General features: G+C 40.4%; 1 protein-coding gene across 3 annotated transcripts in view; it reads right to left on the bottom strand.

Moving 5' to 3' along the window:
* Window positions 1-24403, bottom strand: part of SLC25A13 (solute carrier family 25 member 13) — a 204686-nt gene that overhangs the window by 174933 nt on the left and 5350 nt on the right. For all 3 annotated transcript variants that reach the window (XM_012510470.2, XM_003252527.2, XM_004089563.2), the window contains exon 2: window positions 4288-4341. In XM_012510470.2, the coding sequence (XP_012365924.2) occupies window positions 4288-4341 (54 nt within the window). The remainder of the gene's footprint in view (window positions 1-4287; window positions 4342-24403) is intronic.

Genomic DNA, 24403 nt, shown 5'->3' on the forward strand with positions numbered 1-24403 from the left:
CCACGCCTGGCTAATTTTTGTATTTTAGTAGAGACGGGTTCACCGTGGTTCGATCTCTGACCTCGTGATCGCCGCTCGCTCCAAGTGCGGATTACAAGCGTGAGCCACCGCGCCCGGCCAGGACTTCTTCAAGGAGAACTGCAAACCACTACTCAACGAAATAAAAGAGGATACAAACAAATGGAAGAACATTCCATGCTTATGGATAGGAAGAACCAATATCGTGAAAATGGCCATACTGCCCAAGGTAATTTATAGATTCAATGCCATCCCCACCAAGCTACCAATGACTTTCTTCACAGAATTGGAAAAAACTACTTTAAAGTTCATATGGAACCAAAAAAGAGCCCGCATTGGCAAGTCAATCCTAAGCTAAAAGAACAAAGCTGGAGGCATCACGCTACCTGACTTCAAACTACACTACAAAGCTACAGTAACCAAAACAGCATGGTACTGGTACCAAAACAGAGATATAGATCAATGGAACAGAACAGAGGCCTCAGAAATAATACCACACATCTACAATCATATGATCTTTGACAAACCTGACAAAAACAAGAAATGGGGAAAGGATTCCCTATTTAATAAATGGTGCTGGGAAAACTGGCTAGCCATATGTAGAAAGCTGAAACTGGATCCCTTCCTTACACCTTACACAAAAATTAATTCAAGATGGATTAAAGACTTAAATGTTAGACCTAAAACCATAAAAACCCTTGAAGAAAACCTAGGCAATACCATTCAGGACACAGGCATGGGCAAGGACTTCATGTCTAAAAGACCAAAAGCAATGGCAACAAAAGCCAAAATTGACAAATGGGATCTAATTAAACTAAAGAGCTTCTGCACAGCAAAAGAAACTACCATCAGAGTGAATAGGCAACCTACAGAATGGGAGAAAATTTTTGCAATCTACTCATCTGACAAAGGGCTAATATCCAGAATCTACAAAGAACTCAAACAAACTCACAAGAAAAAAACAAACAACCCTATCAACAAGTGGGCGAAGGATATGAACAGACACTTCTCAAAAGAAGACATTTATGCAGCCAACAGACACATGAGAAAATGCTCATCATCACTGGCCATCAGAGAAATGAAAATCAAAACCACAATGAGATACCATCTCACACCAGTTAGAATGATGATCATTAAAAAGTCAGGAAACAACAGGTGCTGGAGAGGATGTGGAGACACAGGAACACTTTTATACTGTTGGTAGGAGTGTAAACTAGTTCAACCATTGTGAAAGACAGTGTGGCGATTCCTCAAGGATCTGGAACTAGAAATACCATTTGACCCAGCAATCCCATTACTGGGTATATACCCAAAGGATATAAATCATGCTGCTATAAAAGCACATGCACATGTATGTTTATTGCGGCACTATTCACAATAGCAAAGACTTGGAACCAACCCAAATGTCCATCAATGATAGACTGGATTAAGAAAATGTGGCACATATATACCATGGAATACTATGCAGCCATAAAAAAGGATGAGTTAATGTCCTTTGCAGGCACATGGATGAAGCTCGAAACCATCATTCTCAGCAAACTATCACGAGAACAAAAAAACAAACACCACATGTTCTCACTCATAGGTGGGAATTGAACAATGAGAACACTTGGACACAGGAAGGGGAACATCACACACCAGGGCCTGTTGTGGGGTGGAGAGAGTGGGGAGGGAAAGCATTAGGAGATATACCTAATGTAAATGATGAGTTAATGGGTGCAGCACACCAACATGGCTCATGTATACACATGTAACAAACCTGCACGTTGTGCACATGTACCCTAGAACTTAAAGTATAAGAAAAAATAATAATAAAATAAAAATACAAAAATTAACCAGGCATGGTGGTGCATGACTATAATCCCAGCTACTCGGGAGGCTGAGGCATGAGAATCACTTGAACCCGGGAGATGGAGGTTGCAGTGAGCTGATATCGAGCAACCTGCACTCCAGCCTGGGAGACACAGTGAGACTCCGTCTCAAAAAAACAAAACAAACAAACAAAAAAAACTCTACACTGTATTTCTGGGCTAAAAACAAATTTATAAAGAATCTTGCTTTGTTTTTAAGAGACAGGGTCTCACTCTGTCATCCAGGCTGGAGTGTGGTGGCACATTCATAGCTCACTGAAGCCTCAAATTCCTAGGCTCAAGCCATCCTCCTGCCTCAGCCTCTCACTGGGATTACAGGTGTCCAGAATCCTGATTTTTTATGTATAATCCAAATCTCCTTACAAATGTGTCCTTTTTTTTCCTCGCCACAAAACTATCCCTGCTTTTAATTCATTTTCTTTTGGAGTCTTTATTTCTCCTTTACTTAAATCATTACTTAATTTCAAGCATTTACTGAATCAATATGTAACACATACCAGATGCAGGACACCTTTCATGTAAGTTACCTCACTGAATCGTTACAATTTTAAAAAATGTTTTATTATGAAAATGTTCAGGCCGGGTGTGGTGGCTCACACCTGTAATCCCAGCACTTTGGGAGGCCAAGGCGTGCAGATCACCTGAGGTCAGGAGTTCAAAACCAGCCTGATCAAAATGGTGAAACCCCGTCTCTACTAAAAACACAAAATTAGCCCGCTGTGGTGGCGCAGGCCTGTAATCCCAGCTACTCGGGAGCCTGAAAATTATTTGAACCCAAGAGGTGGAGGTTGCAGTGAGCTGAGAAAGTGCCACTGCACTCCAGCCTGGGCAACAAAAGTGAAACTCTGTCTCAAAAAAAAAAGAAAAGAAAATTTTTCAAACATATACAAAGTAGAGAGAACAGTATAATAAACCCAATATTCCATTTCCCAATTTCCAAAGTTATCATCATACTGCCTACTCATTTTCCTCAACCCAACAAAACTGGATTATTTAAAAGCAAATCTCAGAAATGGTAGTCTCATCTGTAAATGTTTCAGTGTATATCTCTAAAACATAGACTCTGTATTTCCCATAATGAGAATATTATCAGCCTAAACATCAATTAATACCAATTCCTTAATATCAAATATCCTGTCCACGTCCAAAGTCCTTTATGTCTCAATTAGTTTTAATAGCAACACATTGTGATGAGGAAAGAGAGGCTCATAGATTTAATACCTTTCTACACCATATTCAGTACACATCAAATTTCTCATTTGACACCCTGGTCCTCTTTCCATACAACTCAGCTGCCTTTTCATAATGTTTAGAAACACATATATATATATATATAATATGTGTGTGTGTGTGTATATATATATATATATAATATGTGTGTATATATATATATATATAATATGTGTATATATATGATCTTACAAAAGTGGCCTTTTCTTTTCTGAGTACTTTAATTTCCACTGAATAACATAAAGGTGTTTCAGTGTCTGGAACCTGAGACAGACTTTTATTCTATTAATCATTCACTGCCCATTATCACAAAATAGGTGGAAATGTAAGATGCCAGTATAAGACACAAACTTCCATGGTGTCTGTTGTGCTCTAGTATCCACTATTATCCATACTGGAGCCTCCTCTCAGGATACCGCAATCATCATAAAGTGATGATAATGATGATGATAACAACAACAATAGGCTTCTACCAGGGAGAGACAGGATAGTCCCATGGATGAGTGAAGGATTACTGAGATGTTTACAATGAGCTTTAAACTTCCTAGGAGAAAAAGCTATACGGGTCAATCCTGGAAAGGTAAATGGGTTGCAAAACTCAATACTCCAGCAACTGCTTTTATTCACATACCTTACACCACATGAGATAAAAGAAATTAAAATATAAACCATGGTGTCATCACAGTCGCCTACATTTTAAAAAGCAGATGTATTTGTAAGGCTCTCCCCTCTTAAGACATGTTGGGATTTTCTTTTTTTTTTTCTTTTCTTGAGACAGTCTTGCTCTGTCGCCCAGGCTGGAGTGCAGTGGCACGATCTCAGCTCACTGCAACCTCCGCCTCCCAGGTTCAAGCGATTCTCCCGCCTCAGCCTCCTGAGTAGCCGGGATTACAGGCACGTGCCACCACACCTGGCTAGTTTTTGTACTTTTAGTAAAGATGGAGTTTCACCATGTTGGCCAGGCTGGTCTCAAACTCCTGACCTCAGGGGATCCACCTGCCTCCGCCTCCCAAAGTGCTGGGATTACAGGCGTGAGCCATCGTGATGGGCTGACACTTTGGGATTTTTAAAAAATATGACAATGAAATAAAGAGCTGTTTGAAAATCATCTTTAAAAGTTATAGAACACAAATCAAACAAGAAACAAAATACATTCCTTTATACTGACCTTCAAAAATATTGTTCTAAGCTCAGCTGGATCTGCTCTCTTGGTTAAAGCCACCTATAAATAAACATAAAAATGTTTATGTTATTACAACAAAGCTGAGAAATCAAGCTAGCCGACTAAAGGAAAATAAATCTCAGATTAAAAATCAGTGCATTTCATTTTTGTACTTAAATACCATGTTGCCCCAGTGCATAAACTATGCCTCCTTCCCATTTTAAATTAGACTCCTTATGTAGCTTCTAAAATGATAAAATGTGATGCAAGGAACCAGTAGCAAAAGCTCTTAATAGCTAATGTTGAATGTATATCATTTCTTAAAAAGAAAAGGTGAAACATTGCAAACACCTGGCATTTTTTACTTATAATCCAGTGTAAACCATGCCCTTTCACAGGAGAATTTAAGTATACAAATGTTTGTCAACTATGCAAGAGAACATATTTCTTTTTTTTTTTTTTTTTTTTTGAGAGAGTCTCTCTCTGTTGCCCAGGCTGGAGTGCAGTGGTGCAATCTCGGCTCACTGCAACCTCCGCCTCCCAGGTTCAAGCAATTCCCCTGCCTCAGCCTTCTGAGTAGCAGGGGTTGCAGGCGTGTACTACCACTCCCAGCTAATTTATGTATTTTTAGTAGAGATAGGGTTTCACCATGTTGGCCAGGCTGGTCTCAAACTTCTGACCTCAAGTGATCTGCCCGCCTCAGCCTACCAAAGTGCTAAGATTATAGCCGTGAGCCATCGTGCCCAGCCAAGAGAACATATTTCTTAAAGAAGTCAGTGAACTAGGGAAATCATATTAACTCAAGGGAGTTACTTCTCACTGTTTCACCATGAACAGACATGTATACCTCACTACGTGGGCATGCCAAAGAACCTCTCCTCCTCTCCTCAGTTTTTAATTAATAAATCATAAGTCTCCAAAGGTATGATATTATTCTACATATTTTAGAAATACAAGTGGCTGTGGTTACCTTTGAAGAGCAAAAATTGACAGATTAGCTCAGAATGGGTGTTGTGCTTAATTCTCCAGGCCACAAAGTCCAAAAACATCGCTGGGGAAAAGCAAGACAAACTTGAACATGGCTTCCCCAGGCCAACACAAAAGAGCCCTTATGTGGAACCAAACAGTGGGTTTATTCAATGTCCCAACACCCAATCCTGCTAGCAAAAAACGTCATGAGACTGGGTTCTCACCAAGCACAGAGTCACCCCATGATGAAGCCAAGGAGAGGTTCCTGGAACCACCCAACACTGGACCCATGTTGCTATCCACAGGGAGACTTATGCAAATTGTCCTAAATCCCTTCTGTGAGCTAGCAAAGGCTGTTCTGAGATCTTTGGACAATGAGTTCTCTGTCTCTAAATATGGAACTGCCTGAGCTCCTAGGCTCTCCGCTGTCAGGAATAATTTTATTAACTAATCACTAGAATGGGAGTAGTGTTTCTGAAACCAGATGGTTGGTCACCTTGTTTCCCAAAGCAAGACTGATAACTCTTCATTTCAGCTGAGTGCTTGTAACCACCAAGGCTATTTCTATTTATAAGAATTTGTAATACTTTTTTTCTTTTTTCTGAGATGGAGTTTCACTCTTCTTGCCCAGGCTGGAGTGCAATGATGCAATCTCAGCTCACTGCAACCTCAGCCTCCCAGGTTCAAACGATTCTCCTGCCTCAGCCTCCCAAGTAGTTGGGATTATAGGCATGCACCACCATGGCCCGCTAATTTTTTATTTTTAGTACAGATGGGGTTTTATCATGTTGGCCAGGCTGGTCTCCAACTCGTGACCTCAGGTGATCTGCCCACCTCTGACTCCCAAAACGCTGAGATTACAGGCATGAGCTACTGTGCCCAGCCATGAATTTTTAATCTTTTAAAAAATCCTGAATTAGTAAGTGTTCTCTGCTGTTTAATAGAGGAGAAGAAAATGTACTGCTAGTTAACCTAAGATGAATGGCTCTGCTGCCCTAAAAGCTTCAGAGAGGACTCCCTCCTCTCAGGTCTCCATTCTGAGAAAGGTAGGGTAGGACAAACACAAGAGAAGATGGGACAGCATAAAAATGCCTCCATCCTCCACTTTAAGAGCAGAAAAATCCCCTCCTTGATGGTAAGAGTCCCACATCTCATGGAAGTGCATAACACATTTTTCAAAAGCATATGGCACCCTAAGTTCTTAACTGTTTTCCTCTTAAAAGCAAAATAAATTTTCCACAAAATGAAGTATTCTTGCTGTCTCTAAATACCACATCCTTTAAAATAGAATTAATTCTTTATGCCATGAACTTTGTAAGGTCTTCCCTGGGCAATGCTATTTCAGAGTGAACTTCCCCTGCCCTAAATTCTCATAGCACATATCTGCTTAAGGATCCTGAAATGTATATTCAGTGCTCCCCATCAGAACTACACCTCAAAGGGGGAAAAAGAAGTGTTCACTCTGTAACCCTCTCAGGGTCTAGGGCACAGAACACAAATCAAAACAAAGAGAATGACCCAACACTTATAAAGCATGTTGCCTAACATTTACAGTTTTCTAAGCATGACTATTATCTCATTGGATTCTCACTGCAAATCAAGAGTCAGATAGGATGGATATTACTGCCCTAATTTTACAGAAGAGGAAACCAAAGCTTAGAAAGCATCAATTATTTCCCCCAAAAAGTCAGATTAAGTGCCCATCTGTGCTGACATTTCTAAATGTTTTCTGAGCTGAGATCAGATCCCAAATACTCCATCTCTTACCGCAGTGGCCTTCCTACAGACCCACATTACAGGCAGCTTCAAAGAGATGATAACTTGCATTAGCTGGCAATATAATACAGTCATGCATCACTTAACAACAGGATAACATTCTGAAAAATGAATTGTTAAGTGATTTCATCACTGTGTGAACATCATATAGTGTACTTATACAAACCTAGATGGTGTAGCCTACTACATACCTAGGCAAATGAGATAGCCTATTGCTCCTAGGCTACAAATCTATACAGCATGTTACTATACTGAGTACTGTAGGCAACTGTAAAACGAGTATCTAAACATAGAAAAGGTATGGTAAAAATATGGTTTTAAAAGATAAAAAGTGGAACACCTGTACAGGGCAGCTCCATTATAATTTATGGAGCCACCATCATATATGCAGTCCTTCACTGATGAAAACATCCTTATGTGGTACATGACTGCAATACAGTACAAGCCTAAAAATCAAAACTCTCCCAATTTCTCCTAACAGTGTGTAGTGTCTGTCCAATGCTGTGATTAAGGACATGATCTTACAGGAATCGTGGCTCATACCTATAATCCCAGCACTTTGGGAGGCCAAGGTGGGAGGATCACTTGAGCCCAGGAGTTTGAGACCAGCCTGGGCAACACAGTGACACCCCATCTTCATTTAAAAAGAACATGGCCTTAGTGTCAGATCATCCTCAAATAGGGAGCAGGACCACCCTCATAAACTCACTGGCCATGTGACTTGGAGGCCCTGATCTGTCAGCCTCACTTTCCTCATTTATAAAACGGGGAGTCCTAGACAGCTAGAAAAGTAATATGAGATAATTACACAAAGTGCTTAGCACCAAAAGGGCCACACAGTTAAAGTGCTCAATAAATGGTATCTATTACTATTTGTATTATTTATCCAAAGATGTTTATGTTCTACCATGTTTACTCCTTAAGAAATCTAAATGATGGGTAAACTGGCTCACAATTTAGAAGGGAGAAATTAGCAAAAGAGAAGAGAAAGAAACTCATGGGTCTTCAAACACACTCACCAAACCACTAAATAAACATTGTGGCCATCCTAACTCATCATTATCTCAGCTACCCTACACCCAACCCAGAGCTCCAAGTACAGCAAATGGTTAATGATCACCACAAGATTTCTCTGAGGCCCACTAAAATTTGGCTCAGGTCCTGGTACATTCTATTTAAGGATAGATAAGTATGGTTCAACAGGGGATGGATTCAGAAAAATTACTACCAGCCTCCTGGGCCTCATCTCTACAGTAATTCCATCTATTATTCACCAGTCAAATGCTGTGTGGCTGTTTGGAATTTCCATTTATACTGCTACCTCCCATTCCTATCTTCTTAAGTGTCATTGCTATGAATGAAGAACACTTACACAACTTAATTGAAGACAATGCAAAGTTACAATGAGATGTACCAGTTTTCTGAAGGTGTATTTCAATGAATTCTACCTGGTGGCAAAACCAATACCCAGGAAGTTCTATGAGCTGGAAAAAGGAAGCCACAGAAATGTAGCCACCCTTTTAAAGTCAATTCAGAACAGCTGCTCAGCATGCATACTTTGCATCACATAAGCTTGGAATTATTAGACTTAGTTCATTCTTGGGCTTTAGAAGCCTGGAATTATTAGACTTAGTTCATTCTTGGGGTTTAGAAGAGTCACCAAACTTTAGATTGTTTCCAGAAGGCTTACTTTCACTGTTACATTTTTTTCTCATATATTAATAGCATGTAAATATTTACAGCTACTATTGTTATAACTGCCTGATTTTCTTTATCATTCTTCTTCTGAATTTGCATTTGTAAGAATAGATTCTGACATTAAAACAAAAATTTTATATCAAGAATTTTAAATCAAGTAACTGGTTTTCAAACATACAGAGTAAATCACTAAGAAGAAAGGGGTCCTTTACAGATTACTATGAAATATTATTTGCTAACAGGATAAAGAATTTTGTTGAAATTTGATAACATTTTACTCTGATTCCAAATTTAAGGGAAAAAGAGAGGGTTTTGGTGGTTTTTTTTTCCGTTGGGGGTCTCACTGTGTCACTCAGGCTGGAGTGCAGTGGTGCGATCATGGCTCACTGCAGCCTCACACGCCTGGGCTCAACAATCCTCCCACCTCAGCCTCCTGAGTAGCTGAGGCTAAATGCATGTGTCACTAGGCCCCACTAATTTTTTAATTTTTTTGTAGAGACAGTCTCACTATGTTGCTCAAGCTAGTCTCAAACTCCTGGCCTCAAGTGATCCTTCCATCTTGGCCTCCCAAAGTGCTGGGTTTACAAGAATGAGCCACCATGTCTGGCCCAGGAAGGGGCAACGTTGGAACAGAAAAACTCTATGCATAGTTTCTTCCATAAACGGGGAAAAGCCTATCATTATTTAACTTTAGTATGGAAATTTCAGGTCGATTCAATGAGTCTATGCTCCACAGGAGCAAAATTTCAGAATCACTGAATATGTAAAACTTTTTGACAAGATAAACACTGGTTATAATTGTGTAAGTCATCAACAGCGTTTGCAAAACACATACTAGGTAGGTACATCCTAGAAATAAAAAGAAAAACAATAACATAATTTCAAGAACTGGTGTTTTTAAAAAGGCAGGGGGTGGGGGAGAACATGGCAAGAAGAATAAGAAAGTTATCTTTCAGGACAAATGAATTCACTCTCATTCTAATATGAGTTAGAGCAGCCATAGGTAAGCGGTCACCAGAAAAGATATTCCTACCTGTAGGAATATTTTTTAAACAGACTTTCTTACAATGGAATCAAGCCACAGTTGCGGGCTCATTACTTTAACAAATCACAGTGGTACAGAATGGTGTATTCAAAATAGTTGTCAGATCTAACAGAGGATGGTGGGGAAGAATATAAGAAAACCTACATGAAAATAAGAAATGTTAATTTGAAAAATAAAATGCAAAGAAAAGCAAAGCTCTCTTTCACTGGGAAGCTCTAGAGATATGAGACCACCATCTCTGTGAGGGCACCTTACTCCTCAGATCATCTCCAGCTCTGGCAAAGATCAGGAAACAAAGTAGATGCTCCGGAAGTGCTGAATATAGAATAAAGTCTTTCAGGTCGGTAAAAATCTGACATTTACAATGAAAACAGGCAACTGTCTTCAGATCAATGGTTCTCAAAGTGTGGAGACCATCAGCATCACCTGGGAACTTTTAAAAGTACAAATTATCACGCCTATCCCAGACCCACAGAATCAGAAACTGGGTGAGGCCCAGCAATCCCCTATGATTTAACAAGCCCTCCAGGTGACCCTGATGCAGTTAAAGTTTAAGAACCACAGCTTTAGATAATGTCCAATTTTAATGTACTGATTACAAGACTTAGGTTCTCAATCCTCGCTGCATATTCAAGTCCCCTGAGGTACTGTTAGATTTTACAAAACCCAAACCATACCAAAGGTCAATCAAATAAGAATTTTTAGAATGGGTATCTTTAGAGCTCCCTCAAGAAATTACGATGTGTGGGTGGGCTGAGAACAACTGCATTAGAACCCAAGGCCCAACAACAGCTGCTACGTCACCAACTGTACAGCACAGCCCTTCCTCGGCAATACTTCCCCAGTCACCCTCCCAAACCTGAAGCATCTGAAAGCCAAGACAAGCACAGACTTACACTGAAAATTCTACCATCATAAAGTAAATATTTGCCTTAGATGAGAAATACAAACTCAAAGAGGTAGCTCATCAAAAGCAAGCTTCTGGGTGTGTGTGTGGGTGGGTGGATGTAAATAAGCATGCAGTGACAAGCAGGAAAGGGAGACAGAAGGAGAAACAGTCCTGCTTAGTCTTTTGAAACTGAGGAAATAGTGCATTAGGTGGTCCTGAATCCCAAAGAAAAGCATTCTTGGGTGTAATCTAACCACTTAGAAGCTAGGGCCCACCTCCTTCTTTATCTTCCTATCCTAGAGACACTAGAAGGCTAAAACTACAATTCCCAGACTCCCTTGCTGCTATGCAGCCTATGTGCCATCAATTAGATGAAATTGAGTGAGATTTGGCAAACGTTTGGGAGTTGGGGTTTACCTTCTGCTGTTTCTGCCAAGCAAGAACCATTGCTAGAAGTGTCTAGTTTTCCTGTGGCAACCTCCTGCCCTCCCATGTCAGTGACCACATGGTCCTAAAACACTCTCCACTTGGCAGGCAGCATTGTGACTGCACAGAAGGTCACTGCTGTCTTGGTGGCCTGCTCTGCTTGAGACTCTAGATATCATTCTTTAGAGCTCAACCTCAAGTCTGTTTCTTCACCTTCCCAACAAGTTGTGTACGCCATTTAATACCCTGTAATAAATCTCTCTCTGCTTAAACCAGCTAGAGTAGATTCTGTTCTCTGCAAGTGAGCCCTGACCAATACAATCAGTAATTGCAAAAGAAGGTTTGGAATTCCCTAAAACCACAGTTACCATTAACTTGGGAAGAAGAAAAAGGTATCTCAAACTTAAGAAAATAATTTTTTATTGAAACCACTGAGTCACTCATCCTTCATCCTACAGTTTCCCTAAGACCTAATAAATGAAGAGCAGTCATTATGGAAAAAGTTACTGAAATATAAATTAGTATAAAGACAAGATGCTCTGTTAAGCATTCTTCAAACCACAACATTTCTATGTAATCAGCTGGCAAAACTTCATTTCACTCAACAGTTGACTTACAAAGTATCAGACACCACAAATGTTAACCCACTGGGTAACCACACCAGCAAGTCATTTCAGAAGCACTAGAGATGTTTATCAGAAGGATTCAGTAGGTTGTGATGTATGTTAGATTTCACTCTGCTTTGTTGTAGACAAACTATAAAGCCATCATCATTAAAATTCCGATATTAAGAGGCAGAGTATAAGTTAAGAATGAATGGTGGTGTTTTAGCTGGGTTCTGTTATGCCAAAAGAGCCTGAAACATACTAGTTCTGGATTTTACTATTATTGTTATTAAGCTGACCTCTACCCGCTAGATGTGAGTAGCAACCCCTTCCCCAACAAGCTGCGACAACCAAAAAACTGTCTCCAGAGGTTGCTAAAAGAAATCCCCTTGGGGGCCAAACGACCCCACCAACCAGCTAACAACCACTCCTTAGATGGTGATGCTCTACTTGCTCATCCATGCAACACAATCACCTATGGGAAGGCTATAGTGTACCAGGCCCAGTGCCAGGCATCGAGGAGAAAACACCCAATAAATCAGAAACCCTGCCCCAAGCAGGGAAAGCTGACTTATCGACAAGTGGTTGGTACAAAATGTATGATGATACATGCTATCATAAGGCAGAGTGGCAGGAGAATTAATACACTAATTCTGCTAAAGTTGAGGGTCACAGAGGTGGTCTTTGGAGCCGGATCATTTATTGTTAATTATAACCATAACAATGACCAGCTAACTTTTACTGGGTCCTTAACTCTATGCCAGTCATTATGCTAATGACTTTATATCTTATTTCATTTAAATACTATATCATTAAAACTCTTTAAGGGGAAGAGTGAGTAATATCCCCATTTTTCAAATAACAAAGCTGAGGTACTAAAGAGTCTTAAGTGAATACTAGTAGATCACACAGCCAGAAATGACCCCTGAGCTCAGGTTATTTAGACACTAATTATAATACCTGGAGGATATTCCCAGAGTTTAGCAAGCAAAAAGGGGGACTTTAAAGCTACCTTTAAGAATCGAGCCACTGGACAACATTGTAACCATAACCAATTTAAAATAAATTCTTTTTAATTTGGCATTATGGTTCATAAATGCCCATGGCTCAGTAGAAGGCAGAAATGCCTAGTGCAGAATATTATTCTCCAGTATTTTATGCTGAATTCAGTCTCAATTTTTGTAAGCATCAAGGTTACAGTATAATTAAGAACTAGCTGCAATTGTAATTACCACGCCCAATATAATTTGTTACATATTAGCAAGTGTCAAATTACTACTGCTCCTTAAATGAATAAAAACTGATTGTGCTGTTCTGAAGACTGGGATGTATGTTCCTGATGGGGAACAAAGGAATATAAAAAGTATATGACGTATTTATAAAGTGCTGAAAGGCTCTACTTAGGAGATCACAAGTTGTTGAAGCCCAGATAATGCCATAAAAAGTTAAACGCTTCTGAGAGAGAGGAGCTAATTTAATAAATACAGAGGAAGAGGAAGCCAAAAATGAAAGGACAATAAAGAAGTTGCTTCCATTAAATATGCCTTACCTGTCCAAAATTCTGCTATGTATCAACCTCATCTAACTGAAGCACAGTCAAGAACCAGAAGGAAACAAAAAGGAAAAGGAAAGGGGCTCTCTGCACAGCTGGAGGCTCATCTCAAAGACGACACACCATCTCACTTGAGTGAGCCCTCCTGGGCCCTATTCCACAACTTTTGACATGACTCTAACGCTTTGCAAACATTAGCTCACTGATACTCTCAACAGCCCCGAGGAGTAGACACTGTTATGCCCATTTTACAGATGGGGAAACTGAGGCATAGAGCGGTTGAGTAACTTCCCCAAGTCACACAGTTAGCAAGTGGCAGAGCCCTAATTTGAGTGCAAATCTATGATTTAAGCCATTATGTGACACTGTCCTTCAGAGGAAAAGAAAGCACAGGATTGAGCAGGCAACAGAATCCAGAGATCAAAAGAAAATTAGGACACAGAGTCTGATTTCTGAGCATCCCCCAGTCTGACCTTCAGGGCAAGGGCAGGGAGCTTCCCATTTCAGATACAGCTGTGGTTACGACAGCCCAGTGCTTCTGACCCACCTTGCTGTTCCCGGTTCTCCTCCCTTCTCCCAACCTTCTTACTGGTGTAAGAATAGAGAGCCTTGGGCCTGTGTGGCCAGACTTCTGACCTCTTGGGCAACTGCAGGATGGAGACTGATTGCCTTTTGAGCCTCAGCTCTCTTTCTCTTGTTCTCCTAGGATGCGAGTACAGCAGCCAAATGTTGAGCTTAGTCCCATCCACTTCTATCTTCTCTTTTGTGCCCTTCATCCTCCTGCATTTTCTTTTTGCCCTCTGATACCTCCTAGTGCCCTATCATCTCTACCCCCAGGGACTCGGGAGATCATGCAGCAGAAGCAGAAAAAGGCAAATGAGAAGAAGGAGGAACCCAAGTAGCTTTGTGGCTTCACTCCAATCTCTCTTGCCCTTCACTTGTGTGCCTGGAGCCAGTCCCACCACACTCGCGTTTCCTCCCGTAGTGACCAGAGGTCCAAGCACCGATGGCTTCCCTTTGCCATGTGTCTGCAGTGGGTCCCTTTTGTACTTCCTTCCCCTCAGGTAGCCTCTCTCCCTATGGGCCACTCCTGGGGTGAGGCGGTTCCCCTTCCTAGTGTTTTTTATTCCTGTGGGGCTTAGAAGTATTAAAGGTAGCTTTGTAATTCAAAAAAAAAAAAAAAAAGGAAAATTGACACATCAATTGTAATGCATGAACCTTATTTACATGACAATTCAACAACTATTTTAAAAATTTTAAGACAATATGGGAAATGTGTACAATGTGTACAGAACACCTATTTGAAGATATTGAAGAATTATCACATTTTTTTAAAGTATAATAATGATATTGTGATTGTGCTTTGAAGAAATCTTGTTTAGAGATACATAAAATATTTACAGATATGATGGCCGAGTTTGCTTTGAAAAACATGTGGGGATGAATTAGCCAGGCATGGTGGCATGTGCCTGTAGTCCCAACTACTCAGGAGGCTGAGGTGGGAGGACTGTTGGTTGAGACTGCAGTGAGCCATAATCACGCCACTGCACTCCAGCCTGGGTGACAGAGCAACATCCTGTCTCCAAAAATAAAAATTTAATTAAAAAAAAAAAAAGTAGGGATGGAAGGAGGAAAGAGGGCATGGCATAAATGAAACAATACTGAGGCCATAAATTGATGATTACTACTGGCTAGATAGGGAGATGAGGGTTAATTATACTATTCCAGTTTTATACTTTTTGGGAAATTTCCATAATGAGAAGTTTAAAAAATGATGCTGTTCTTTCAAGGACTAAGTCAAATGCCTCTTCCTCCAGGATTCTCCAACCAGATTCCCCTCATAGAATGTTTCCTATTTCATGAGCTTTGCAATGGAACATTTAAATCTGACTCTACTGCGGCTGGGCGCAGTGGCTCACGCCTGTAATCCCAGCACTTTGGGAGGCCGAGGCGAGCGGATCACCTGTGGTCAGGAGTTCAAGACCAGCCTGACCACCACGGAGAAACTCCGTCTCTACTAAAAATACAAAAATTTAGCCAGGCACGGTGGCACATGCCTGTAATCCCAGCTATTCTGGAGGCCGAGGTAGGAGAATCACTTGAACCAGGGTTCAAGAGGTTGCAGTGAGCAGAGATCGCACCATTGCACTCTAGCCTGGGCAACGAGAGTGAAACTCCATCTCAAAAAACAAAACAAAACAAAACAAAAATCTGACTCCACTGTTAACCAGCAGCATGACCTCTTGTTTTCTCATCTGCTAAAAGTAAGAGAATAACAATTGAATGAAAACAGCACAACTTGAGACAATCTAGCAGTGCCTTGCTTCCCAGTTACTCTTCATATTCAGAGCAGCCTAGCTGATTGAGGCAGCAGCAGATACCTGAGCCCTGCAGGGAGGTGATCTTGGCTTTCTGAACTAATCAGATTTCCTCTGAAGGCTGAACCAGCAGATTCAGGCTGAATTAGCAGCAGGTCTCTCTAGCTGATGATGTGGCACTAGTGAAGGGTCATGAACTCCTGGGGTTGAGCAACAAAAATTAAACTGGCTCCCTACCTTTCATCTTATACCAAAAGAACTACAGCTGGATCAGAGTTAATCTTTAAAAGGAGAGAGAGAGAATTCCAAAAAGCACTAGAAAAACACACAGGTGGTTTCTTGTGTAATATTAAGTAGGGAAGCTGATTTCAAACATGACAAACTCAGAAACCATATAATCCAGAAGCCATAAAGAAAAAAATGATAAATATTTGACATAACAATTTAAAAAGTGAATATAAATCAGTTAAACAACAACTGAGAAGAAAAACAACAACAAAATTTGCAATAGATAGGACAAAGGGGCAATGTTCTTCATTTACAAGCACTCTTAGAACAAATCAATGTGAAAAAGCAAATAAACAATAGAAAATTGGGCAAAGGTCAAGACCAGGCTCTTCTCAAGTTGCTGTTGGACACCACAAATGGATTAACTGAAATCTCCATGAACCACCATAAAATAAGAATCTAGGACTGAGCTTTCACTTCTGGAACTGAGCTGGGAGGCAATGAAAAGATGGTGGCATCCTCAAACTCAGAATCAACATCAGCCTGCAATAAAATGAGTGTGTGAATTCTCCGAAGTGAATGAAACTCCTTGCCAGTGGGCACAATAAAGTCAAAGAAGAGACAGGATATCACCCTCTTGTCCTTCAAGCCACCTGATTGCTGATTTCCAAGCAGCAATGGAACACATTGTTTGGACCTGCTGGGAATTTTGCCCTCTAATGTACCTGGGCTTTTTTAATCACAAGGGAGAGTTTCTCTAGGTGCCTCCTTTTGAAGCAGTCATAGAGATTCGGGACAGCACAACCCCTGCCAAGGTCTGTTCTGACGTTCTGATTCTCCATCATGTGCTCACCTGGCGATTACCCATGCACAACTCAAGTATTTCCAAATTCTCATCATATTACTTTGTTGGGGGATGGAGGGGATTGAGCAAATGAATTATTAGAAAAAGGTTTACAACAAACCACATACATGCAGCAGAAAATCTCCTTCCCCCTTTACTTTGCCATGTGTTGGCATGCCAAGTAAATGGACAATTCAACCAGCAGTGTCTGAATGATATGCAACAGTTACTCTGAGGCATATCTGTGTCCAGAGAAGGTCTTTGTCCTCAAGAGTTTAAAATCTAGGAGGAAACACAAAATAAATCAGCAGCAAAGATCATTTCCCTTCAGAACTTTGACATTGTTATCTCACCTAAGCCATTTTTAATGATTCAATAACTGTTATGGGCTGAACTGTGTCCCCCACACCTAATTCATATGTTGAAGTTCCAACCCCAGCCCCTCGGAAGATGACTGGCCATATATGAAGATAGGGTCTTTGAAAAGGTTACTAAGTTAAAATGAGATGATGAAGGGGACCCTAATCCAATAAGACTGGTGTCCTTATACGAAGAGGAAATTAGGATACAGACACAGAGGGAACCACATGAAGACACCCATCTACAAGCCAAGGAGAGAAGGCCGCAGGAGAAACCAACCTTGCTGGGGTCTCGATCTCAGACTTTTAACTTCCAGAACTGTGAAAAAATAAATTTCTGCTGTTTAAGCCATCCAGTCTCTGGTACTGTTATGGCAACCCTGGCAAACTAATACAGTATCTTTTAATATGGTCCCCATATTCCAGCTGTTCCAATTCTTTTCTTTATTTGTTTTTAATCCAGGCTCAAGCATTGTATCTGGTCATCAGGTCTCTTTGGGAGTCGCCTTTATTCCAGCCTTCTTCATTCATAACACTGACATTTTTGAAGTCAAGCCAGAGGTCTTGCGGCATGTCCTACTTTCTGGATTTGTCTGATTGTTTCCTCACAATTACATTCAGATTAAATATTTTTGGCAAGAACACTTTTAGGTTCACGTTGTATACTTCCCATTGCATAATATCAGTCAGTAACATAATGCTAGTTTATCCCATTTGCTGATGATCACTTGGTTGAAGCAGATTTCTCCATTGTAAGGGTACTTTTTCCCCTCTGTAAACAGCAAGTAATTTACTAGGCGATGCATTGAGACAATGGGAATTCCAACAGTCTTTTACTGAAAGGCTTCAGCATCCAATAACAATCCATGCCTGAATCAATTATTACTTGCAGGTGGCAAAGTCAATTTTTTTTCCTTTTTCTAATTCTAGCATAGCTTCTACCTTTATTAGCTAGCATTCTTCAGTAAAGAAAGCTTTATCAGTCTACTCTCCATCTCACTTTGGCTCCTTTTAGGGAGCAATAATTATCACTCATTATGTTGTGTTGGATTTTTTTAATTCAATGTGTTACAATCCCTTCCAATTAATTTGTCTTCATTGTGGTAAAATATACATACCATAAAGTTTATCATTGAAACCATTTTTAAGTATACAATTCAGTGGCATTAAGTACATTCACAATGTTCTATATCACCATTACCCATTTCATCATCCCGAACATAAACTCTAAACCCATTAATTAATATCCAATTGAATTTTAATTGCCTCTTTTTATAACAATGATATATACTCATATATAGACATACATACATACCTAATATGCATACATACACATAAGAGTGTGTAAGGAGATCGAGACCACGGTGAAACCCCATCTCTACTAAAAAATACAAAAAATTAGCCGGGCGTGGTGGCGGGCGCCTGTAGTCCCAGCTACTCGGAGAGGCTAAATAATGAAAATCACTTTTAACTCAACGCACCAGGAAGGGCAAATGTTAATATTTAAAGTTAGCTAATTAAAACCATTATGCAAAAAGCTGGTGGACTTAAGATGACAACATCTGAAACCACTGACCAAAATGTAACATCACAAGAAACAACCAAGAATTAGGTGCTTCCTCATGTGAGTACCCAGTACCAGGTACCCAGCAATGTGATGAGAAGCTCTAAGCACCATCTAGGAAGTATTCTAGCCAAAACCAAAAAAGACTCTAACTTGATCAAGCTTTTAGATTAAACTGTCACTTGCAGGAAATACTGAGACCAAGCAACACCACAAAGACGTAATCAGCAAAGTCCAAATTGTGGGAAATTACAGGAAAGATGACCCAATTCCCTCATCAAATAAACTGCAAGGAAACAACCAAAAAGGGGGCAGGAAAACCTATAGATTAACAAGATTTAAAAGACGTATCAACCAGCCATGTGTGGACTGTATCTGAATATTGATTAGAACAAACCAACTATAAAAACTGTAATCTTAGGACATAGGTTTTAGCATTCCTACAGGGGCTTCAAGAAATGGGAAACTAGAACCATAACCCCTTCTGAAAACTGAAGAGAAGAACTCAGACAAATATATATATATCTGCCCACCAATACAGAGAAATGAAAAGAAGTATTTCCTTCTGACAAAGGCTAAAAAAAAAGAAACATTTCTGTCTCTGACTGACCTCTATGTTAAACAAACAAATAAACAGGCTCTCTTTTATCCTGCTACCCTGTTGCCATAGCTTTATGGCAAGAAATATGAACAGAGGTTGATATGTCCCATTCACAAACTGCTGTGAAGAATATGAAAATCGAATGAGTCTGGGGTAATACTGGGAAAGTATTAAATTAAAAGTATTGAAAATGCAGCCAAGACCAAGGAGATTTTAGCTGGCTAAAGAGTTTAAATTTTATTCTGCAGGCAACAGAAGCCACACTGCATAGCAAGGTAAATTAAAGAGGGCAATGCAGCACACTGGTTATGTGCTTGGGCTCTGGAGCCAGGCTGCCTGTGTTGAAATCATAGCTCTCCTATTTACAAGCTATGTGATCTTGGGCAAGTTATGTAATCTCTCTGTACCTCAAAGAAATTAACTACTCTGTACAGATGAGTTTCTCGATGTGTATTATGAAGCTGAGAGCACTTACATGTCATAGGATTGTTATGAAGATTGCATTAGTAGATATAAAGTGCTTGGAACAGTGTCTGGCTTTTACAAGTGTTATATAAATATATGCTAATATTATTATTATTATTATTTGCATAACCTTTTTGAGCCTTAGGTTTCTTTATCTGACAAATGAGGTTATCAACACCTTCCCTGCTACCTTGTAGATGATTATAAAGATCAAATAATGAAGCTTGGGTCTTTATATTATCTGGTTATATTAATCCCTGAAGACTTTGAGCTTCTTGAAAACAGATCTAGTAGCTTACTTGTTTTTGGAAGCCCAGCACAGTGTAGGCACTAGTCATCACTACTGCATTTTTTAAAGCTGTTAAGTACTGTACCCATGAACACAGTACTGCTATTATCATGGCAACAAGAGCCAATCTTAGAAAAGTCCTTTGGCAGTCTGGACAGAATGGAGAGGAAGGTGTAGGGATGAGATCAAAGGCAAGGGGATCAGTGGGAGCTACAGCAACGGTACAGCTACAAAATAAAGACGACCTGAATTTGAACAGAGAAGATAGGACATACATGCTCCATGGCCATAGAAGGGTTTCACTGATCCACCTCTTTTCCCACATCCAATTTAGGCCGATGGTGTCTCTCCTATCTGCCCATAACAGGTACTTAATTGAACTAACTAGAAACTTTATTAGGAAAGTGAAGCTGCAGGCTGAAGTCAGGAATGACCAAAAAGATGCATTCAGTTATAAGAACTGGTAAGTTCTAGGTCAGCAGAGTTTGAAATATCTTTGAGACAGACAAGTTGAGTTTTCCAGCTCAAACTAAACAGCTAAAAGTGCAGGGCTAGAGCTTGACACAGCCACCCAGGCTAAGGAGTGTCAAGGAGCCAATCCCCATTAAGGGGGCAGGTAGAGCGGCAGGAACTGGAGGGAGGAGACGATCTCAGGCACAGCCTTGGGGGACACTAACCTTCCAGGTGTCCAGGCAGAACGAAGAGAAGCCCACAAAGCGCAACACTATTCATAGAAGCAAAGACAGGAAACCAACCTAGGTGCCCATCAATGGTGAATTGCATAAAGAAAATGTGGTACATATCCACCATGGAATACCATGCAGATATAAAAAAGAACAAGATCATGTCCTTTGCAACAACATGGATGCAGCTGGAGGCTATGATCCTAAGTGAATTAATGCAGGAACAGAAAACCAAATATCACATGTTCTCACTTATAAGTGGGAGCTAAACAATGGGTACTCATGAACACAAAGATGGCAACACTAGATACTGGGGACTACTAGAGGGAGGAGGGAGGGGGACAAGGGTTGAAAAACTAATTATTGGGTACTATGCTCAGTACCTGGGTGATGGGGTCAACTGTACCCCAAGCCTCAGCATCATGCAATATACCCAGGTAACAAATCTGTACATGTACCTCCGGAATCTAAAATAAATGTTGAAATTATTTTTAAAAATGTAAATTTTTAAAAAAAGAAAGTAAGACCCTTCGTTAGATTCAGAAAAAGTGAAAGATTTCTAGATTTTTGCTAAAGTAATGCTTCTCAAAAGGTGCAGCATTCGTGCTGGACCTACATATACCTGACCTGTACAGGGAAGGGAAAAACACTACATTTTTGGCCAAAATTCCTCATTGGTAAACTAGTACATTCTGTTTTGAAGACTAAGGTAAAGTGTACTATCATTCTATATGCATATGTCATGCTGCTAAACACTAAAATAAAAATATATCTTTGCTGGGAAGAAAGAAGATGAAGGAAGAAGGAAGGAAGGAGAAGGAGGAAGAAGGAGGAGAAAGGATGAAGGACGAAGAAGAAGGAAGAAGAAGAAGAAGCAGCCTGCAAAGGAGAATAAAGGGGTAATATGAGAGGCTAGAGGCCAATAATGAGAGGGGACATCATGAAAGCAGATGGCAAGAAAGGAAAGGTAGGACACAGGGTCATGTGAGGCCAGAAATGAGGACAAGCCAACAGGTTTAGAACTGAGGTTACTGGTGACTTTTAGAAGGACATTTAATTTAGTTCATTTCACCCAATTAGAGGGTCTGTCTGGTTAAACAGGCCATGAAAATAGGGTTTGCTCAGTAGTTGTTAAATACTTTGCTAAAGGAATTGTATCACTACACAAAGGCATATCCCCCTTCTTACCGCCAAGCAGAACCAACACGTCTCAGCGTCACACATTCCTCTGTTGCAAGGTCCACCCTAAGGCAAACCCGCAGAGTCTTATGAGGAAATATGTAGGTGTTTATGAGGCAGCAAATGCCAACCAGAGAGGAGGAAGCGCTCAGCAGGAATGCCATAATAGATAATCCTCACACATAGTGGAGAACAAAGGGAGGAATGGTTCCGTCTAAGAATTCATCAAAAGCAGAGACTGGTCATGGGACTAAAGGTCCAAGAGACCAAAGCACAGAGGAGTCAGAGCTCCTCTGACAATCTTCTAAAAGAACTCAATATTCAAAAAAGACCTGCTCCCTGACTTTTTTACACTACACATCACCTTTCAACTCTCCCCACACCTTTCCAACCCTATAGTTGCTGTAAAGCCGTATGACCTAAGCCAGGGAACACTGGCATCACACGGCTCTGGGTGAGGTTAGCTCAAGAGAGGGCTCTGAGACCAGGTTTACTCTTTGTAATGCTTCCCTCCTCCAGCACCTTCTCTGATCACAAAAAACCACTGAGACTCTGCAGGAGACAAATGGAGCTTTCAGTCAATTTTGGGATTAAAACCTCTATTCTAGGATTATCACAAAACTGTATAAACTTGATGCCTAAGCACCCTGGGGACACCAGGCAGGACTAAGACAAAACTGTCAAGAAAGAAGAGAAATTTGGAGAAACCCCTACATACCCCTCCTTTGAACTGACACACCAGGGACTTTAACTTAATCTCACTGCATTCCTTTCTTACTCCAAGAAGGAGCCAGCAGGTCTCTTGGAGCAATGTGCACCAAAATAACAGTGGTTGTCAAGCTTTCAAAAATCCTGAGGCTCAGGCCATACCCAAGTCCAATTCAATCATGATCTCTGGAGTGAGATCCAGGCATTAGTAGTTTTTTATAACAGTCCAGAAGACTTCAACGTGCAGGGAATCACTGGCCTAGAGCAGTGCCAAAAGCAAAGGCACTCATGGGAATTTGGACCAATAACAAATGTTTCTGGGACTCCATTTCTAGGACTCTCCTGGTAAAAGGGGACAGGACTGAGGAGGGAAAGAGTAAAGATCATTGTGTTAACATAAATTCCAAGGCCATCCAGCTCTAACAAGTTAAGAACCCCTAAAACCCAAACAGTGGAGCCACAGATATTTGTTTTAATCATCATCATCATGGTAGCATAAAAACAACTCAAACCTTCTTTCCTCTATTCCTAGCACAAAAACTGATTTGTTTTATTATGATATCACCAAATACTTAGTAGAGTTTTTACCTGGGGAGAAAAAACCCTGCCATTTGAAGAATATCTTTAATAACCTCAATATATTTTATCCTCAATGACAAACCTCTGAAGAGGGTTTTATGATGGGTGAACAATGTGGAAAACATGGAGGTTAAAAATACAGCCCAAAGCCTGGGCAACATAGCGAGACCCCTGTCTCTAAAAAAAAAAAAATAATTAATTAGCTGGGTGTGGTAGTGTGTGCCTGAGGTCCTAGCTACTCAGGAGGCTGAGGTGGGAGGATCTCTTGTATCCAGGAGGTCTAGGCTACAGTGAGCAATAATCACACCACTGCACTTCCACCTGGGTGACAGAGTGAGACCCTGTCCCAAATATATATATATATAATAGTCCAAATCCTAATGGAAACTGGATTAAAGTTTCTACAAAGGTATATGACAGTGGTGATAGTTACACAACTCTGTGGATATATTGAAAACCAATAAATCATATGCTTTAAATGGGTAAATTGTATAGTACTTGAATTATATCTCAATAAAGCAATTAAATAAAAGGTATATGACAATTCCTGTCCTGCAGGGATTTGCGATCTGGTTGGAGAGATGAGAAATACACTTAATAAACACTGAAATGAAGCATATACAGAGTGACAAAGGTGTTCTAAGATAAGAACTACTGGACTGGGATGATCAGGAAATATACACATCCATACCCGATGGCATGCGAACTCTCACACATACACCTTCGCAAATGGAACTGTTGGTAAGGCCTGGGAGAGCAGTGCAGAGGTTAAGAGCAGAGACTCTGAAGACACATTGGCAAGGTTCAAATCAAGACTGTAGCACTGACTTGTTGTACAAGCGTGAGAAATTACTTAACCTCCCCTAACTCAGTTTTCTCACCTGTAAGTCGAAGTCAAAAACAGAAAGCACCTACTTCTTAGAATTAAGAAAATTAATTGAGTTACTATTTGTAAGGCTCTTGGAAAAGTACCTGGCATGCAATAAGCACCAGGTAAGGCAGTTCTCAAATAAAAGTCTGCTTTACACTGAGACACCTACCCCCCTCCTAAGTCATCTCCCACACCTCTCCCATATACTTTACTCTCTACCACACTAAACTACCAGGCACACATGGTGGACAGAGTGAGGCCACAGCTGCTGGAGCCAGACTGGCAGGACTGAACCCCAGCTGAATAATTTCCTAATTATCAGATATTATTTATTTTATTTATTTTATTTTTTTATTTTTTATTTTTTGAGACGGAGTCTCGCTCTGTCACCCAGGCTGGAGTGCAGTGGCGCGATCTCGGCTCACTGCAAGCTCCGCCTCCCGGGTTCACGCCATTCTCCTGCCTCAGCCTCTC

Source organism: Nomascus leucogenys, chromosome 11, assembly GCF_006542625.1.
Source record: "Nomascus leucogenys isolate Asia chromosome 11, Asia_NLE_v1, whole genome shotgun sequence".
In the NCBI taxonomy this organism is placed as follows: domain Eukaryota; kingdom Metazoa; phylum Chordata; class Mammalia; order Primates; family Hylobatidae; genus Nomascus; species Nomascus leucogenys.